This window comes from Gobio gobio (assembly GCF_949357685.1).
Source record: "Gobio gobio genome assembly, chromosome: 18".
NCBI lineage: Eukaryota > Metazoa > Chordata > Actinopteri > Cypriniformes > Gobionidae > Gobio > Gobio gobio.
This window is the reverse complement of record NC_137111.1, coordinates 21,256,901-21,278,572: the sequence shown is the minus strand read 5'-3', so window position 1 is coordinate 21,278,572 and position 21,672 is coordinate 21,256,901. Positions and strand designations below refer to the sequence as shown.

Here is a 21,672-nt window from a genome sequence, read left to right as displayed (position 1 = left end):
AAGCACATGACAGTGCATCAAATGCAACTGAAGTCACATGATCTGTGACTAGTCAACAAAGACCCAAAGAATCAACAAGTATTAGAACTAATAGGTAAAGTAAGTCATCAATTATTTTCTATAAAGGTCCAGTGTTAACAGATAAGAGGAAGGGGGTGGACTAAACACCAAGTGCAACACACCTATCAATGGCATTAAAAGCTGAAAATCTCTCTAGGAAAGCAAAGTGATGACAGTGCCATCTACTGCTTGATAGTTTTATCCAAAATGAGTGTACACACATCCAAAGACATGACATTTTACATGCTCAGCTGTTGTCCGACTTGCAAGCTTTCTCTTCCTCTCCATGACTATTTTCACTGTTCACGGAAACGGTTCACACAAAAATTAAAATAGTGTCATCAATTACTCACTCTCATGTCATTCCATAACTTAGTGACTTTCATCTATGGAACAGGAACAAAGATATTTTAATAAATGTCTCGTTGGTTTGGGAACCAACATTCTTAAAAAAAATATTTTGTGTCCCGCAGAAGAAAAAGTCATACAGGTTTGGACAACATGAGGGTGAGTAAATTATGACAATATTACATTTTGGGTGAACTATTTATTTTTTTAATCACTGACACATCAGAATAGCTCAACCGTTTTTAGTAATGCATTTTTATATTTGCTAAAAATTCTCTTTACTTTTTTATTTTAATAAAGACATTTGCATATATATATATTGCAAAACATCAGCATGTAGTTGTCAACACATTCTTCCTTATACTTTCAAGACTAATTTTTTGCAAATTCAACAAACCCTCATTTACGTCAGCCAGATAGATAACATTATCTTGTTGGCAAATCAGCCGCCACTACAATGTAGAGTACATCACAGAAGACTGGTCTTTTTAGGCAAATGTTATGCTACGCAGACTATTAAACGTTTAGTGACTGTTCTATGAACAGATCTGAAACATTCACACCATCTTTATTGAGCCATGCTATAACACATGAGCTTGAATTTTTAATACTGAAATGTTTTAGAGATCAACTTGATATTCTGCAGATGAAAAGCCACTAGATCTACATCCTTCACCACTTACTGATACAGGTTTACTTTCAACTTGCGGATTGTGACCGAGCGGTGCTCGTTCCTGACACGGGCCAATTCTATGCTGTAGGGCTGTCCCCGACTAAAGATGTTAGTCGACTATTAGTCGTTCATTTAAGCCATTAGTTATAATAATGAGCATTTAAAATATAAATTAAGCTCTCAATTGTGCGCATGCATTAAGCCTGCAGCAGCAACACCGCACACATTGCATTGACTTAATAATTAACGGTTTTATCTTAAACTAAATTGAAGGAAAATATCTTTAAAATTTAGGACATGAATGGGTAGTTGACTAATAAGCAGTAAAAAAAAGTTGTTGTAGTAAAAGAAAATGCATATTCACTAATTTTATTTTTTTAATTTTTTTCTATAATGTGTCCTATGGTGTGACATAGAAAGAATATAAGGATGTCACACCAAAGGACAACACAAATTAACACTTTTATAGTGGTTTCAAAAAAGTTAACAATTCTGAGACAAAATCTTACCATGTGCACATGCCATGGGCTTCACAGTAACATGACCTTGAATGGGGTCCATCAACTAATTAAACTTGTCAGTGGAATTGCCCCATTTAAAATCAGGATATGGTGTCACTCCGGAGGACATGGTTTTCAGTGACAAAATGTATCAAGTTCCTACGCTTTTAGAAATATATGGATGAAAAAAAATATTGTCACTTACTAATATTAGGTATTTATTAATATTTGTATGCTTTTCTTTTTAATCTATAAAAAATGTAATTTATTGAACCCTGCAACCGTCACATCGTAGGACAATTTAGATTTGACTCAATTTAAAAAACAATCTAAAAGACAAAGCTTTTATAAGCAAAGTTTTTATATCAGCAGGTCCATGTAAGAAAGCAATGTTTAACCATTTACTGCATTTAAAATTATGACAATACAAATAATATTCATTTTTATCTTTTGTGACAGTGAAAATGCCATGTTACGTCAACAACCCAAATATAAATTATTAGGGATGCTCCGAACAGGATTTTTGCAGCCGATACGGTCATGGTGATCGCACAATACCGATCCTGATTCCAATGCTTTACTAATTTGTAAGCTCTCTGATCACTGTTAACCTTTTTTCAGATGAAAAAATATATATATTATATACGTTGCCTTTATTATATTTTTGTAAAAATGTTATGGTAATTATGTAATGTAATGTAACTATTGTTTTAAAAGGGTACTAAACAATCACAAAAATTATTTATTATATAGTGAACATTTTAATATCCCTTTAAAATGGGGTTTCTGCATAACACTATGCATATCAGGATACTTAATAGGGCTGGACGATATGGCCAAAAAAAATTATATCTGTATTTTTTGGTTGAATGGCAATACACGGTATATATCCCGGTATTTTCTACGTTTTCTTATTTGGATAAAAAAAAAAATCTGTATTTATTTTAATAATCATTTTATTTCACATCCTACCCAATGATGTCCTAAAAACAATGTTGATATTGAAGGCTATAAACAAATACAGTGAATGTAATGTAGGCATGTATTAATCATTTTGTTTTTTTTAATTCACTAAACTAAAAATGAAAATAAAAACAGCCTATATTTGATTACCCAATTATAATGGTCATTTTCATAAAATATATTAAATACTTGTAGGTTTAAAATTCCACATATGGCTCATTTATTGTCCAACAACAAATATTATAGAAATATGTATACTTTAGTCAGAATTATTGCGTTTCTATTCTATTGCGCTCCGTCTGTTTGCACACAACGGTGATCGTTCACGGAAGCCTGAATTTAAGCTGAGATTCACTTGCAGAAGGCTCATCCTCTCCAGATGGCAAAATGGACATATTTGCATGACTTTCTAACATTTACAGATGGAGAATATACCTGTGAAATGTAAGTTATGCACTGAGGAAAGCAACACATTAACACGCATTAAACACCGCAAGTACAGGCTCTCTGTCTGTCAGGACAAGTAGCTCTCAGAGCATCTGACAGGACAAGCTGCTTTAAAGTATACATGTTAACTATATCTTACCAGTTATTTTAAAGCCCTTAATATAAAGCATGTGTCATGTTTAGGACAAATTGTATAATGTACTTTCCCTGCATCAGCTCACTCTGCGTACTCCGCTATTTTTCAGATGCGTTCGTATCAAACTACTGTATATCGACTTCCGAATGCCCTTTTGTGGTCAGTGATTACCCTCTCAAAATGTTCCAAAACTTTGGACTTTCTGCCCAACATAATTACCACCTGGACCAGATGTGTTCGTGATCTGTCACCGTGTGACTTCGCCAATTCCGGTGGAGTTTTTTTCGGAGACTAACCAACTAATTCAAATTTAGTCGACCAAGCCTCTTCTTGTCAACTACCGTTTAATCGACAAATAGGGGGCAGCCCTACTATGTCTATGGATTTGGATCTCTGTAACATCTGCACCCTTTCTAGTCAGCTTTGAAACTTTGACATAATTTGCACATTTAAACATTATATTTTACATTATTTAACAAATACACAACAACGGCCAATGTATAGCAACACAACATTATATAAAGATACATATTTTGGCTATATTGCAATCTCAAACTCTAGAGAGGATAAGCCAGAATATTATATTTCATGATCGATTATTGTTGTCCTCATGCATATGACGGTTGCTAAGCTACCATGAAGCTCATCTTTACTAAATCATTACTGCAATTAGCCTATGGCATAACTCACGACACACACCATCTCTGTGACCTTTGAGGGAGCGACCCCTGCAGGGAGCGAGATGCTTTGATCCCTTCCCATAATCCTTACTGAGCATTCTGCAGGTGGCAAAGGTCATTGGAAACGCTTTTAGTCACTCCTACTCCATTTCTAAGACCATCAATGAATAGATTTAACATATCGGAAGTCAATAACTTTAATAATGCATCACAAGTGTTATTTATTGGCAATGCGGTGACAGTCTGACATGAAACAAGTGAGTCTGACACTGTTGTTGTCTGTTCTGATGAGTGAACGATTGTATTTTGCTTTCATTTATGATGAGAGGTAAACAGACAAAGCCTCTGTGGGATAGCGGTTACCTCGGCAACAGCCAATCAGACACACTCTACAAATAGTAAATCAACCTGTTTGACCGCTCAACGCAATGATATGGACTCAAAGGTTATTTGGTCAAATAAGTCAGTCTCTTTAAACAAACCATGTTTGCAGCAGTGAAAACAAGTTACATTGCAGTTAAGACAGGGCTGCACATTTATCATAATCACTGATTATTTCCTATTTTATAGGGATGCACCGAAATGAAAATTCTTGGCCGAAACCGAAAACCGAAAAAAGGAAACCAAGGCCGAAAGCCGAAAGCCAAAACACATTATTAGTACCATTGCATTTATGGCTATGACTGTGTACTAACTTTACTAAAATCAAGGCATTGCAATTGCATAAATTAATATTAAAGTTTCAAAGAATAAATCAATTACAAATTATGCCAATATTTATTTAGCACATTGCAACAATGCACAGTATAAAATAATATTGAAACTAAAATGTTTAACTTGACCCCACTCATTTGTACATTAAATAATAATGTACAGGCCTACAGAAAGGTTTTCAAACTAAATGTTCTCTCATAAAAACAAAGTGCATTTAAGTCTAGTGCATTTAAATTTTTTCTCTGTAGGACTACTACAAGAAAGTGCATTCAGAACAAGTGCAACTGCTTAAAGATACAACTCTGTAGGTCTTCAACATAATAGTGTATCCAAACAAAGACTGCCATAGCCCATATGTTAACTGTAGAATAGGGGTGTAACGGTACACAAAACTGACGGTTCGGTACAGCAGTTTTACAAAATGGCTTTTTATTTATTTTTATTGTTTTACTGGGAAAAAAAGTATCTGTCCTTAAATGAATTCAATTATAACTAAAAGTTTATTGAAGATATTGCTGTAAACTATATAGGGAGCCCTTACTTGCACATTAATATTAAAGGTTAACAACAGAGCCCAAACTATTAGCCTAAATTCAGTTGCTATATATTTTTAGGTCTAATAATCAACACTCAAATAACATAGTACGCAAATATGTACACTTCACATAAGGCAGTTTTTGCAATAACTTCTAAATCTAATTATAAATATTTTTTTATCCAATTTGTTGTTGAAATATAATCATTTATACAGAGTGTTTATTTAAACATGAAATCAAGATATCATTAACAGGTTAAGTAGAATATAATGAATATAACGGCTAATATAGGTCATATTTTTAGTGAAAGTTGATTTATATTTAGTTGATTCACGCTAGTGAATACAATTCTGTGAACACTGAATGACTGCCTGAGGTAAATGTGATGCTAAAGTTACATGACATTGTTTAGTTTACAAGCAGTTATATTGACGTCTTTTCGCCGTTGAAACACTGATTGAGCGATTACACCACATATGCTAGTGACAGTAAGTTGTAATGTATCCTCAGCACACCTTAGATGTTCATTCATGTTTATTCTTATGGAAGAGATGATCGATCGCGCTCACAGATGATCGCATTCACGCGCGCCGCCGCTTAAACTGTGATGTGATCAGTGATGCCACATTAAAGAGCGTCAAAACGGCATTTATCGTTTGAATTTCGTGATACATGTTGATCGATGTTGGTGTGGGAACTCTGATTGAAGTGTGTTCCGCACTTAAAACATGCCCACTGTTAAAGGGTTAGTTCACCCAAAAATTAAAATTCTGTCATTAATTACTTACCCTCATGTCGTTTGACACCCGTAAGACCTCCGTTCATCTTCGGAACAGAAATGAAGATATTTTAGTTGAAATCTGATGGCTCAGAAAGGCCTCCATTGGCACAATGCACGGTTCACTCTCAAGACCCTTAAAAGGTACTAAAGACGTCATTACAAAGTCCGTCTCACTACAGCGGTTCTAAAATAACTTTATGAATCGGCGAGAATAGTTTTTGTGCGCAAAAAACCCCTAAATAACGACATATATGTCGTGACGATATGACGATTTCAAAACACGGCCTCATGAAGCTTCGAAGCGTTATGAATCAGTGAGTCGAATCATGATTCGGATCGCGTGTCAAACCGCCAAATTGCTGAAATTTGGCGATCCAAACTGCTGATTCGGCTCACTGATTCATAGCGTTTCGAAGCTTCATGAGGCCGTGTTTTGAAATTGTCATCACTATAAGTCGTTATTTAGGGTTTTTTTGCGCACAAAAACTATTCTCGCCGATTCATAAAGTTATTGTAGAACCACTGTAGTGAGACGGACTTTGTAATGACGTCTTTAGTACCTTTTAAGTGTCTTGAGAGTGAACCGTGCATTGTGCCAATATATCTTAAATTGTGTTCCGAAGATAAACGGAGGTCTTACGGGTGTCGAACAACATGAGGGTAAGTATATAAAGACAGAATTTTCATTTTTGGGTGAACTAACCCTTTAAAGATTGCATTCGGAAACCGTTCGGTTTCACAGTGAAGTCTGGTCCTCTTCTCATCGAGAACATGAACAGCTGCACTGATCAGCTCTCACTGTCAGTGTGTGTGCATGGAGCAGACGTGGGTGTTTCTCAGATATACTGAAATACGTCCACACCGCAGACATGTTGCTTCAGACAAGCACGTGCAGGTCGCGGTTTCTGTTTACGTCATCACAACATTTCGGCCGTGTTGTTTCGGTGATAAATGTCTTTTCGGTGGCCGAATATTCGGTGCATCCCTACTATTTTATAATTTGATAATTAAATAAAACTACTGTTTTAAACATGACCATGGTCATGACAAACAAAACACGTACATATCCGTATATATCCCCTGCAGGCAATCCTTTTATCCCTTAAAACTCATATTTGCTGATCAAAATTACATACATGTTTGAACCAGAAACTGATTCAGAAGAAGAGGAAGAGCGAATAGTCGATATATCATAATGGTTATACGTTTTATGCATCTCTACAACGTCGAACACATAATGGTAATTGATATGATTAGCCTTTGGCTTGACTACGTTATCAAACAGCTAATAATGTGTTGCTAATGTTACACAAACCATGTTCCTGTTCGCCGTCTCAGAGTCAGACAGCTGCCTTCTGAAAATCAGCATCCTGAGAAACACTTTGAAGATCATAGAACATCAGTGGAGAACACCCGGATTATACACGCACAGGATATACATGTACGGTTTCAAAAACCACGTTTTTGAGACTCTTTGGTTCGCTGCAGCTTTAAGGAGAAAATATTCAGCAATGGCGTTGACTGATGAATTTGCACATGGTTTGTCTTAAATCGTTAAAAACACCACATCGACATAATAAACAACATTAAAAGCTTGATTTCCACCACATGGGGTCTTTAACAGTCCTAGTTCAGATGCTTGTTTAACTCTAATGGAAGAAGGGGGAAAAAGCAAGTCAGAGCAATGGACAAATGTAAGGCACATGACTGCACACACACCCACATTTTCACTCCATTACACACAATCCACAAAAACAAGCTCTTCAGTTCAGACGCATGACCAACTGAATAAACCTGCAAGTAAGCCCCAGCTCTGATCTGTTCACTTGTGCTCTCGGTGAAACAGACAGATTTCTGCACATCTCTCTTTGAATAATTTTGAGATGGCCAGCAACAGCAGCACAACTCTCAGGCAAGCTTTGTGGAACAAAACATTTGATATGACTCTGCATTGCTTTACCGTGAAGGTCTTGTTGTCTCCTACAGCAACCAAGGGTGTTTCAGTAAACAACAGAGAAACATATTTATAATACAGTGAAAGCAACAGTATTTGCATATTATTCACTAGTGGATAATGGAAAAAAAAGGTCGGATCTGCACTTTTGTAAACAGTATGAGTAGTCACCCTAAACAAGCACAGACAAGTCGAGATGTACAACTCTTCTATCTGACATTTTGCAATCTTACTGAAAAGTTTTACAGAGCAGCATATGCAGAAGAGGATTAAAATAAATCACACTACATTCACTATTTCTGCAGTGTGCAGCATGTATACTTGTATAATTTTATTCAGCAAGAAACATTAAATTGATAATATTTCAAATAATGCTGTTGTTTTGTAAATTCCTCAAAGAATCCTTACAAAATATTTATTGCAGTTTCCACTAAAATATTAAGCAGCACTACTGTCTTCAAAATTGATAACAAGAAATGTTCCTTGAGCACCAAATTAGCAGATAAGAATGATTTCTGAAGGATCATGTGACACTGAAGACTGGAGTAATGATGCTGACAATTCAGATTTGCCATCACAGGAATACATTACATTTTAAAATATATTAAAATAGAAAAACATTATTTTTAAATGATAATATTTCACAATGTTTACGGTTTTACTATTTATTTTTGTTCAAATAAATGCAGCCTTGGTGAGCATAAAATCTTAAGCCAGTGACTAGGGTGGTCAGAGACAACAAGCCTAACCCCTTAAAACATTCACCACTCAAATAAGAACGAGACAATAAAATTTAAACAGACAATAAAGAAACTTTGCGATGTACTTATCAGCATGAAAAACTAAACTTGTATTCAGATTTTGAAAGGGTAACAAACAGAAAGCAAGAGAAGAGCCCTCCCTTCATAACCACTAAGGCTGTCAACCTCTAAAGCTTACGGCGAGCTCACTGAATTCTGCACTGCAGGTCTTATTTACATCGTGCTTACACTTTGTTGGTTATAATGAAAGGATTTGCGAGCATGCAGCTTGCATTTAACAAAACAAAACCATCTTTTGCGTTTTCAGTGGTGTTAAGCGGATTCTGACTAACTAAGGCTTGGGACACACTAGACAATTTTCAAATCACAAACATAAGGGCAGTACAATCGATTTTAGCATTATAATCCTCCGAATGCACAAGAAGATTCGTCCGGACCACGAGCCCACACATCTGTCGATCGTAACATTTACACAGTGAGCCGAGATCTCACAGAGACTCAAGAGATCAAACGTGACATGAGAAGAAAAACAAATGGACGATCAACGTTGTCAGGTAGTTCTCCTTGCATGTGTTTTGTTTTACAGGAAGAAAAACAAAGGAGAAAAAAAAGAATACCTAGACGTGTGTAACACACTACAAAAACTAGCCCGACCGACACTCATCGATGGACCGTCTGTCGGCTTGGTGCGTCATGGCCCTTACAGACCCCAAACATTTTAACGGTAATGTAACTAGAGGACACTGCCACAGAGAGGAAAAGTATACCCCACAATGCAGTGCACTCAACTGTGACATTTCCAGAGGGTCCTGTTCATATATTATGACCTCAGAAAAACATTAAATTTACAGCAAAGGCTGTACGATTATTCTATTGTAAGTCTGTATAGACCAGTCTGAATCTGAATTACATTCTACTCTGTATTTCAGAGCTCAAGTGGTTATGAGAGCATTTAGTTATCGTGAGTGAGTCACCTTTGAGGAGGGGAAGAGGTGTGAGTTCGATTGGTTTGCCCTGAGAGCGGAACTGTGAGGAACTCTGAGAACGTTTCTGCTTGGCCTTCCGGACAGACTTCCGGGAAAATCCGTCTACTTTATCCACTGATGGAGGAGTGGTGGCTGCGGAGGACATAGCCCTGGAAAAGAGAGAGAGATGTGTAGGATAAGTCATTAACAAACGTTTGGCACACCCTATACAAAGACATGTCACATTATTTTGAATTAAAACATTTTGGCAAAAACTTTTTTTTAATTGAAATTAAATTGTAATTGTTTGGTATGTGTAAAGAATATATTCTATGAATAGTCTGTGGTACATGAGAACAATTGAGGGAATTATAATGCCCCATGTAAGATCTTAAATAACCTCCCTCCCAGGATCATATGAACACAAACATTTAAAAATACTTCAGGCTCACTTTGCCAGCACCAATTTGAGGCCCTTTATTAAGGGACTCATTTGCTCACTTTTGTTTGGAAATGACCCTACATAAAGGGGCCCATTCTGATTGTGCCCATCAAGTTTTGACTTTGCTATTGATCTTCACATAAAAATCACACAAATACTGTCACAATATTTCCCAATAAACGTTACCAACTAAAGCCCTAGTCGGATGGGACTAGTTTTCTAAAACAACGTTTCAGTTAAATTTGTTTAATCACTCGACCCTAACCCGATTCGGAAGGGACTAACATCTTAATGTTTATTACATTAGTGGGAGTGCATGTTTTCTAGATGTGGGCGCTTATATGCATCACATATGATGTATACAGTGGGGAGAACAAGTATTTGATACACTGCCGATTTTGCAGGTTTGCCCACTTACAAAGCATGTAGAAGTAGAAGTAATTTTTATCATAGGTACTCAGGGTTGCTGCAGGTTTCACCAAGTCAAATTTAAGACTTTTTAAGACTATTATGAATAAATTTAAGACCTATATCACACAATAAAAAATAAAAAAAACGTACAAAGGAAATGCAGAATCACAAAATTACTTGCAAAGCAAATTGAACAAAGTATTAGTAAACTTGCACTTCCTCATAGCTCAATCTCACGATTTCACTATATATATATATATGTGGTGGTCATTTCCAGTTTTGTTGTTTTTTTCATAGAATGCCACATTTACCATATTAGATGCACAATAGTCACACATGACAATAAAACAAACAAAATGCATGAATCTTGTTTGGTATTACAAAAAAAGGCTGGTCCAGTGGTGTGCTATCTAGCTTTAATAACATTATCGCTTAGGGTGGAAAATATGACCAAAATATTTTGCTAATAAGTAAGCAATTGCTTAATATAAGTAAAAAGTTCTCAAGTAAACAGTCATTAATAAAATAAGAACTTATTAACCAATTACAAAAGGACAAATAAATACAACCTAAAGATACGGATACAAACAGTGCTTTAAGTTGAAGTACCGTTTTTTCCCTGTTGTTGTTGTTGTTTGTTTAACATTAACACACAGACAGGAGCGGGTAGAAGCTGTATTAGTATGCTTTCACTTTAAGAACTACAGTAATGTGCAGATCCAATACTGACACACGTCCCAAACTTTTTTACTCAAGATCAAGACATAACCGCCAATAAGAACATAGCGATATGAACGTGTGTATGATCGTTCAAGAGTAAGCCTAGAAATAGACACATTCCGTACAATCACGCGAGCTGACAGGCGGCAAACGCGTGCACAGAATCCATAGCCATTCTGACATCGGTCTGTGTGTCTACCGAATTGAGTTCGTGGTTTACATCGCTTTTATTAACTCTTTTTAGTGCTATCAGACGTATAATACTTTTATTTGGTCATAATGCGATATGGCAGGTGAGAAAGATTCACCTTCGCTTTCACGATCGCATGAACTGGAAGAATTGAAGAACTGAACCTGAAGAATAAAATCCATTTGATGCGTCTGTGGTACAATCCGAAAGAGACGCGCACCAATAACATGAAAGCTGATTGGCTGCAATATAAGATGCATGCTGGTCCAATTTGTAGTTGTAATAGAGCGAACTATAGTAGGACTAGCGAAAGAAAGAACTACAACAGCCCGGAATAAACACACACACACACAAAAGCGCTGCGGGAGCATTTCAATGAGCATTAGAGGCAGCGTTACATGGACGTAGGATAATTTAAGACCAGGGGCCAGTTGCATAAACCGTTAAGACTAGTCTTACAAGTTAGACATACATTTTTTTCTTTAAGACTGTTCATAATTTTTTTAATTCAGTTACATAAAAACATAGACTGGCCTAATTTGATACGAAAAGTAAGACTGAATGCCACTTGCCTAACTGCTAGTGGCTCATACTAGATCTTAAGACACTGTCTAAACATAATGGCTTAGTTTATGCAACTGGCCCCTGTTTAAATCGATTTAAGACCTAGAACTCAATACTTCAGAGAATTTAAGACTTTTTAAGGCCTAAAATTTAGATTTTGAAATTTAAGACATTTTAAGACTTTTTAAGACCCCGCGGGAACCCTGGTACTCTTCAACTGTGAGTGACGGAATCTAAAACAAAAATCCAGAAAATCACATTTTATGATTTTTAAATAATTAATTAGCATTTTATTGCATGGCATAAGTATTTGATACATCAGAAAAGCAGAACTTAATATTTGGTACCGAAACCTTTTTACAGAAACAGAAACTACAATTACAGAGATTATACGTTTCCTGTAGTTCTTGCCCAGGTTTGCACAAACTGCAGCAGGGATTTTAGCCCACTCCTCCATACAGACCTTCTCCAGATCCTTCAGGTTTTGGGGCTGTCGCTGGGCAATACGGACTTTCAGCTCCCTCCAAAGATGTTCTATTGGGTTCAGGTCTGGAGACTGGCTAGGCCACTCCAGGACCTTGAGATGCTTCATACGGAGCCACTCCTTAGTTGCCCTGGCTGTGTGTTTCAGGTCGTTGTCATGCTGGAAGACCAAGCCACAACCCATCTTCAATGCTCTAACTGAGGAAAGGAGGTTGTTGGCCAAGATCTCGCGATACATGGCCCCATCCATCCTCCCCTCAATACGGTGCAGTCATCCTGTCCCCTTTGCAGAAAAGAATCCCCAAAGAATGAGGTTTCCACCTCCATGCTTCACAGTTGGGATGGTGTTCTTGGGGTTGTACTCATCCTTCTTCTTTCTCCAAATACGGCGAGTGGAATTTAGACTAAAGAGCTCTATTTTTGTCTCATCAGACCACATGACCTTCTCCCATTCCTCCTCTGGATCATCCAGATGGTCATTGGCAAACTTCAGACGGGCCTGGACATGCGCTGGCTTGAGCAGGGGGACCTTGCGTGCGCTGCAGGATTGTAATCCATGACGGCGTAGTGTGTTACTAATGGTTTTCTTTGAGACTGTGTTGTCCCAGCTCTCTTCAGGTCATTGACCAGGTCCTGCCGTGTAGTTCTGGGCTGATCCCTCACCTTCCTAATGATCATTGATGCCCCACGAGGTGAGATCTTGCATGGTGCCCCAGACCGAGGGAGATTGACCGTCCTCTTGAACTTCTTCCATTTTCTAATAATTACGCGACAGTTGTTGCCTTCTCACCAAGCTGCTTGCCTATTGTCCTGTAGCCCATCCCAGCCTTGTGCAGGTCTACAATTTTATCCCTGATGTCCTTACACAGCTCTCTGGTCTTGGCCATTGTGGAGAGGTTGGAGTCTGTTTGATTGAGTGTGTGGACAGGTGTCTTTTATACAGGTAACAAGTTCAAACAGGTGCAGTTAATACAGGTAATGAGTGGAAACAGGAGGGCTTCTTAAAGAAAAACTAACAGGTCTGTGAGAGCCGGAATTCTTACTGGTTGGTAGGTGATCAAATACTTATGTCATGCAATAAAATGCAAATTCATTATTTAAAAATCATACAATGTGGTTTTCTGGATTTTTCTTTTAGATTCCATCACTCACTGTTGAAGTGTACCTATGAAAAAATTACAGACCTCTACATAGGGCTGTACGATTAATCGAAAAATAACCGAAATTATTTCGGTTTTCACGTGACTCCGCCCCGTCAGTCACATCAAGTGCAGTTTGAAGGCACACAGAGAGATGCAGGAGCGGTTATCTGTGTTTATAGATGCCCAGAATCACTATAGAAACTGCACGTTTTACACAGTTTATACAGGTCAGTTATTGCTGATCTTATAGCCTACGTGCTGACACACACACACACACAGACGGCGCGCGCAAGCCCCGAAGCCGCTTTCACTTTCGTGCTCATAAAGTTCGTCAAGTAAATGCGTTTAAAGGCTTGCCAGTTTCAACATTTAAAGCGATTGTTAACTACTCAAAAACAACAATATGGAAAACTTCTCCGTTCAGTGCTCAGCTTTTTTCAGTGACACAGAGCCGAGCCGTGTCGCTTCTCTGAAAACGCGTGCACCCTGAAGGCAGACCTCTTTCACCTGCGTCCTCACAAAGCTTTGTCATTTGTATGTGGTTTAAGCCCTGCCAGTTTGAACATTAAAGCGAGTTTCGACCATCAGATGTGTAATATGTTGAACTAATGCCTGATATATTTTGACAAACAAACACTCAGAGAGAAGCTGTGACTAAAGTAAAGTCACTAAAGTAGCTTAGAAACTCAACCGTTATAGGCATACATTTTAATACCTTTGAAGTAAGTACAAACCACAGCTTCATAATGAATAGACAGTAAGAGTAATTCACACACACAATCATTCTCTCATTAATGCATTCAAATAAATGTAATGTAGGCCTAGTGTTAATTTGTCTGTATCTGATGTACAACAAGCAGAAATCTGCTCCATAGACAATAACTGCTGAAAGTGAACCGTTTCCTTCAAGTATTTTAAAATCACAATGCACTTTTTCATTAGAAAAAAAATACCACCTTTAATAGTAGAAAATATTTACAGAACAAACCTTATCAGTGAACTTACTCAAAAACCTTATGAGGGCAAAAAAAAAAGCAAAATAATCGTTCATTAATCGTAATCGAGGTCAAATGTTCAATTAATCGAGGTTTTTATTTTTGATCAAATCGTTACAGCCCTACCTCTACATGCTTTGTAAGTAGGAAAACCTGCAAAATCGGCAGTGTATCAAATACTTGTTCTCCCCACTGTATGACTTAAGTTATGATTTATTGATATAATTTTCATTTATCATAAAAACCCTATTTAAAGGGATAGTTCTCCCAAAAATTAAAATTACCCCACGATTTACTCAGTTACTCAGATTTACTAGTTATTAGTTAATAAAGTTTTAAATATGGATATTATTCTTACAAAAACCCATCGCTTTGCTTCAGAAGGCCTTTATTAAGCTCCTGGAACCATATGGATTATTTGTATGATAGATGGATGGATGCATTTTTTTGGGCTTCAAAAGCCGGCCCTCCTTTCACTACCATTATAAAGCTTGGAAGAGCCAGGTTATTTTAAAATTTAAATACATCTCAGATTGTGTTCGTCTGAAAGGAGATCATATACACCTAGGATGACTTGAGGGCGAGTAAATCATGGGGTAATTTTCATTTTTGGGTGAACTATCCTTTTAAGGAAACTTCACAAGTGTATAGAAGTGGCTGTTAATAATAAATCCACATAAGTGAGCAGAAAAATCTACACAAGATTACTCTTACATTACTGATATTAAAATGGGCAGTCTTTACAGTTTCTGTAATTTTGTTAATTTATTAATTTACTTTTTTTGTTGGGTACCATCCATAATGAAATGAAAGCATGCTGAAGATTGGTGTGCATACGCTAGCTCGGGTAGGTGAAAAAAAACACACGAGGAGAAGCGTTAGGAATAGGATAACATAATATAACATCAGCAAATCACAGACATTCGCATTCGGACGGGATTAGCATTCCCTGTGATCATTTTCCTGGACCTTTTTATAAAAGGTAAAAGTCGCCGTAATCTTTACTGGCATTGTACATAATGATTACTGAGATGGCACATTTGGATGGGACTAAATCACAGAGAAGCTCTGGTAATAATTACTTTACCCCACCTCTCCATGTTAAACTAATCCCGTCCAAATAGGGCTAAAGTGAATGAGTTTGTGTGTATTTATAAGAGCCCAGATTTTGTGTAATAAATGCACGTTTGAAAGTCTCAGAAACATTATTATTATTAGCAAATGTTTGTTTCACCACAATTGTCTATTCATAAACAACTGTTTTTGTTAACATGATCACTCTGGCATTTTTAGCTGAATGTAATTACAGAACACAAATATATTTTGCATCGTCTTCATTCATCCTTATATTTGCAAGCCACTAAGTAATTATGCACCAAAATAGTTACAGGTAAAAATACTTCACCTGTCAACGACACTAACTAGGCTGGTTAATTACATAATGATTCATAGCAAATTGGTTATTCATGCAGAAAAACAAAGAAAGTTGCAAATATAGTTTCTGAGGAAAGCCACTGTGAATTTTGGGCTGCAATAATCAGAAACGTTCAATAGGAATCTGGTGGGACTGTTCTAGGATGAATTAAATAACCAGATACTTAAATGCTTAGTGCAAAAACAAGACATTGCAGACATTGTCAAATTCATCTCCATCATTGTAAACAGCCATTAGTTGCATTGGGGTCTTTAGATCAGCGATGTGTGTGTACTTTCATAATGTCTGTGCATTAAGCTTTTTTGCAAGCAGCACTAAATCCAGGCCTGAAATTTCAATGCCCTTGGACAAAGAAGTTTGCAATTCAAAAGCAACTGTAATTACAAAACAAACCACAAATGGCTAAAGGAAATTATGTGGTATAAAATTTAAATCTAGGCAGAGATGTAAATAAAGGCAGGAATGCAGACTACGATGAAAGATAAACCATGGAAACAAATTCATCAGAAGTGAAATTCCCTCCAAAAAAGGCCCTGTTGTTATGGAAGGTGTGTAAAATACAGCAGGACAATGACTCTGTTAACTCTACAAGTCTGAATCAGGTTTTTGCACAAGTCTACAGGTGTTCTTTTGACTGAAAGCAACTAAAAAAGTAATGAAATCATTCCGATTGATGAATCCAAACATAGCGTTTACCATGAACACTAAATAAAGTGATCGGGTTGATGTGCGCATTTATATATTACAAGTAGAGCTGCACGATTAATCGTTAAAAGATTGCAATCTCGATTCAAAAACCCACGCGATCTTATTCCAAAACGACCACGATTCAGCTATGTCTTTAATGCCCGTCTCACATCGCAAGCGTTAGCGGAGCGTGAACAGCGTGTGTTTTGCCGCTGCCCATGTTGATGAATGAGGGGTGTCCACTAGCACGAAGCAAGCAGAACAAAGCGAGCATTTCTGTTCCGCACCAGTGGACACGCACCGTGACAGGGTCGGCAGTCACGCTCTCATTCATTGATATTAGCAGTGACACAACATGTGCTGCTCGCGCTTCGCTGACGCTTGTGATGTGAAACTGTTTAAAACAAAGACTTTGGTTAACGTTTGAAAGGACGATCATCGTCAAACTGCAACATTTAAATCAAACCATATGAACCATCTTCACAAACAAATGTTATCGTTATTTATGTGTTACTGTACGTTCACACCGCTCCGGCGAGAGCGGCGTGGCGCGTCTTGGGCGTCGAGGAGAGTTGAAATCAGCTCAACTTTATGATAATGAGCTATGACGCGGCTCGGCGGCAACCAATGGGAATGTAGAAGTGCTCCGCTTGAGGTGATTCCAGAGAATGCAGTGTTGAAAACTTTGGTTCCGACCACATTAGTTCCCAAGCAAAAAATGGAGGAGAGGTTGATCATTGCTGTGGCGGGTTTAATAAGAAGGCGCGCAACATTATTTATAGGCAACATTTTCGCTCCAGAACGCTTGTTTTTCAGCAGGAATACAATTAATTTGCTCAAAACAACATTGATTTGACCACTTGCATTAATGCTGCACTTCACCCAGGACAGTTATTGTAATGTAGGCTGCACACAAATTAATGTGAATTAAAGACCGTCTCCTATAAACTGCATGTTGAAATTATACTAGCACTCAACCATGAACACAAAAGCCACAACACGCAAATAGCTTTTAATTGGTTTATTTCATTAGCAAACATGTTAAGTCGTTTCAATCGATCTGTGGTTTTATAACCTTTACATTTAAATGATTTCATGAGGTTATCTTATTCGGCTATACCCTACCTGTGGTCAGTCTGCACAAATGCAGAACAACATGATTGTTTGCTTTGCAGCCCCTTTAAATACAGTTTTAAAAAAGACCAAGCATTCGATCTACGTCAGAGCGGCAGCGCGTCCACGAATCTTTCTACAGCGTCGATGGCAGGGCGGCCAGAGCGAAGTTTGACACTCTCGCCGGCGGCAGTGTGAACGAACAGTAACAATTAGGGCTGGTACGAATACCATTTTTTAACCTTCGGTAGTAATCAACACCGAATACTCGAAGCTTCGGAGGGAGGGGGCTGAACTAGGGATGGGCATTTTCCCAAAATATTGTATTCAAATATTTGGGCTCATAAAAATCGAATATTGGAATATTTGTTTATTTAAATGACGTTATTTTGAGAAAATGAGAAAGAGTTTTTTTTTTTTTTTAAGTTGTCAGCACCATTTCTGAACAAGCTTACGATTAGGCAATATATACAACAAGCTTACGTCATATCTTAAGGTTTTCTTTCAATTTAAAACATTAAAGGTCCCGTTTTTCGTGTTTTTTTTAAGCTTTGATTGTGTTTACAGTGTGCAATATAACGTGTTCATGTTTCGCGTGTAAAAAAACACAGTATTTTTCACACAATTTACTTATCTGTATACCGCTGTTTTCACTGTCCTAAAAACGGCTTGAAAGATTTCCCTGTTCTATGAAGTCCCTCCTTCAGAAATACGTAACGAGTTCTGATTGTGCCAGCGGTTCCCGTGTTGTGATTCGACAGCAGCTTAGGGCACGCAGAGCGCACGTTACCGGAAAGGTCACGCCTCTCACCATAACGGGGATGCATGCGCTCAATGATCTCTAAGTACAGCGTCCCTGGGAAAGCCAAACAAAGGTGACTTGACTCCGGGATGAAAATAACAGCGTCTTGACGACATGGCAACAAACGAACTAAACTATATAAAACTATACGAACACAACCGAACGCAACACTTCCTATTCTCCACGCGGGAGCAACAAGACCACGCCCCCTTTTTCACGCGTTCTTGTGGGCGGATGTTAGTCGACATACTGCTCTACTGACGTAATTAAAGCAGGAAATACCAGGATGTAGTCCTAACCAGCCGTTCGCTGTAGGCTTTGAAAGGGAACTTCTGTTAAATAAAATATCTCGCTTGGCATTGAACTTTGAGCTTTATAATTTTACAGGTATTATAAATGCTCTAACAGCAACATTACACACTAACTAAAGTTTGAAAAATGGGATCACGAAGAACAGGACCTTTAAACAATGTTTAATGTTATGGGGCGGCAGTGGCTCAGTGGTTCATGTAGGTTGTCTACAAACTGGAAGGTTGGTGGTTCAATCCCCGGTTCCACCTGACCAAGTGTCGATGTGTCGATGAGCAAGACACCTAACCCCAGCTGCTCCCGACGAGATGGATGGCGTCTTGCATGGCTGACACCGCCGGTGTATGAATGGGTGAATGTGAGGCAATATGTAAAGCGCTTTGGATGGCCATGGGTCTGTTGAAAGCGCTATATAAATGCAGACCATTTACAATATGTGTAAACAAAAAAAATATAGGCCTAAAGAACAAAAGCATTATAAGCTCAAGCAGTGTGAGCGGGAAAAAACGCTAATAAAGCAGAGCACGCCAGTTATCTGTGCATATACACTCGAGTCGGAATATGGTTATCGTGTTTATATTGTTTCACATTTTCATGTTGAGAAAAACAATAATATCATGTGGATGATGATATTCTCAGGTGAGAAAACACACTCCGCTGACAGACGTTGCAGAGACACAAAGATAACGGTGTTAAGTGAAGTTTCTAACAGCACTGGGTTTTCTGTTCTTAAACCCTTGATAAAACTTAAAGGGTTAGTTCACCCAAAAATGAAATTTCTTCCATTAATGACTCACCCCAATGTTGTTCCACACCCGTAAGACCTCCGTTCATCCTCGGAACACAGTTTAAGATATTTTAGATTTAGTCCGAGGGTTTTCAGTCTTTTGAATGTAAGTGTATGCACACTTTGCTGTCCACGTCCAGAAAGGTAATGAAAACATCATCAAAGTAGTCCATATGTGACATCATTTGGTTAGTTAGACTCTTTTGAAGCGTCGACAATACATTTTGGTCCAAAAATAACAAAAACTAAGACTTTATTAAGCATTGTCTTCTCTTCCGGTTTTACTTGAATCCGCATTCACGACGCCACAGTGACGCTGCTGACGTAAGACGCTGTGTTATCTGGTGCGATAGCAGATACCAGATAACACGTCACAGCGTCTTACGTCAGCAGCGTCACTGTGGCGTCGTGAATGCGGATTCAAGTAAAACCGGAAGAGAAGACAAAATATCTTAAACTGTGTTCCGAGGATGAACGGAGGTCTTACGGGTGTGGAACAACATTGGGGTGAGTCATTAATGGAAGAAATGTCATTTTTGGGTGAACTAACCCTTTAAAGGAAGGAGATAATTTTAAGGTCATATACGTTATCTCCATAGACAGTAAAAGAAATGGACACAGCGACCCGATAGACTTCCACAGAGAAAAGTTAAGTAAGTAAGAAGCACTCACTTCCTGATGGCTGATCGTACTGCGCAGCCTCAGACTGAGCTTGACGACGTAGATGACGTGAGCAACCAGTCTGACAGTTGTGCAAATTGAAATTGGGGCAAACTCTTGGTAAGTATTCTGATTAATTATTTTGTCATTTTGCATAGTATTTATTTATTTGAATAAATTGCTTCATAGACAGTAAAAGATTGCCTGCGAGCTTCTCCTCCTGTCTATTCTGTAATTTCACTACTGTGCGCCGGTTGTTGCGTGGTTATGACGCAATTGTTAGACTATTTTTACAAAAACGGCTTCTACGGGACGATAGTGTAAGATACAAGGTAATGGAGCCTTTTATACATTGTCGTGTTTCTTTAGAAATAAACAATAGACAAATGGAGTCTTTAAACGCCTCAGATGTAAAGTTATTCACTTATTAACACGCTCCACATCGCCACCCAGTGGATTTAGTTATAACTGCGAGTTTTAGAGGGATTTATCATGGATTCACTGCATTTACGGCCAGCAAAGCAATGTAGTAAAATTCAAAGTTGTTTTTATTTTTTGAATAATAATTACAGATCTAATATTGTTGCACACCCCTAGGCTGAACATATTTTGCTTCTCGGTATGTGGCTGTTTGCCACAAGACAAAAAAAAAATATTGTGTTGCAACTAGGGATGGGCGATATTTTATCGTTTGCGAAATACCGGTAAAAACTCTCCCCACGATAAGAATTTGTCTTCCCGCGATAATAACGATAAAGCCTAGTTGATAGCGCGACCCATCCGCACCGTGCCACCGCTGGCCGTCTCTTGATGCCCTAAGAGTTATTACTTTATGATGGCCGCGGTGGCTGCGTTCGTGACTTTGTATAGCTGAACGGGGGTTGGAGAGAGAATTTTCTTGTGGTGCCCCCGCAGCACTCGGTGTCCTAAGCGCCGCGCAATGGGAGCGGCGGCACTGAATCCGAATCTCACGTGCAGATCCAAAACAACTATGGCGGAAGCTGCGGAAGAGTTCATAGCTAAACGATGGGCTGCCTGAGGCCAATCTGAACCTGTACATACAGATGTATTTTCACTCGCTGAGCACTTGGACTGAGCGCTTAAGAGATTCGCTCTGTCTCAATCGATCGGTAAAGCATACTATTTCTGTTCATCTCAATGAATGCGCAGTGTATTTGACGCACATTAAACACTAGTGTGAGGCGCGCGACTGAGCTCATGGTTTCACACACACTCAAAGAGAGAGCGAGAGAGTCTTATACCACACAGAATTGACGTGCTACATGTAAACAATATCCTTTGTTGTATTTTCCTGTAAAATAATGGCATTTATTTGGAATTATTCAGCCTTTCATGAACAGGAAGAAACGAATGCACAAACGGGAATCTCATTGGCTGGCGTGCACCTGCCCGT

At 38.2% G+C, this 21,672-nt stretch overlaps 1 protein-coding gene across 1 annotated transcript in view; it reads right to left on the bottom strand.

Moving 5' to 3' along the window:
- ppp2r5eb (protein phosphatase 2, regulatory subunit B', epsilon isoform b) overlaps nucleotides 1-21,672 on the bottom strand; it is a 50,175-nt gene that overhangs the window by 24,635 nt on the left and 3,868 nt on the right. The window contains exon 2 of the mRNA XM_079843471.1: nucleotides 9,528-9,688. Coding sequence (XP_079699597.1) covers nucleotides 9,528-9,684 — 157 coding nt within the window. The 5' untranslated portion in view covers nucleotides 9,685-9,688. The remainder of the gene's footprint in view (nucleotides 1-9,527; nucleotides 9,689-21,672) is intronic.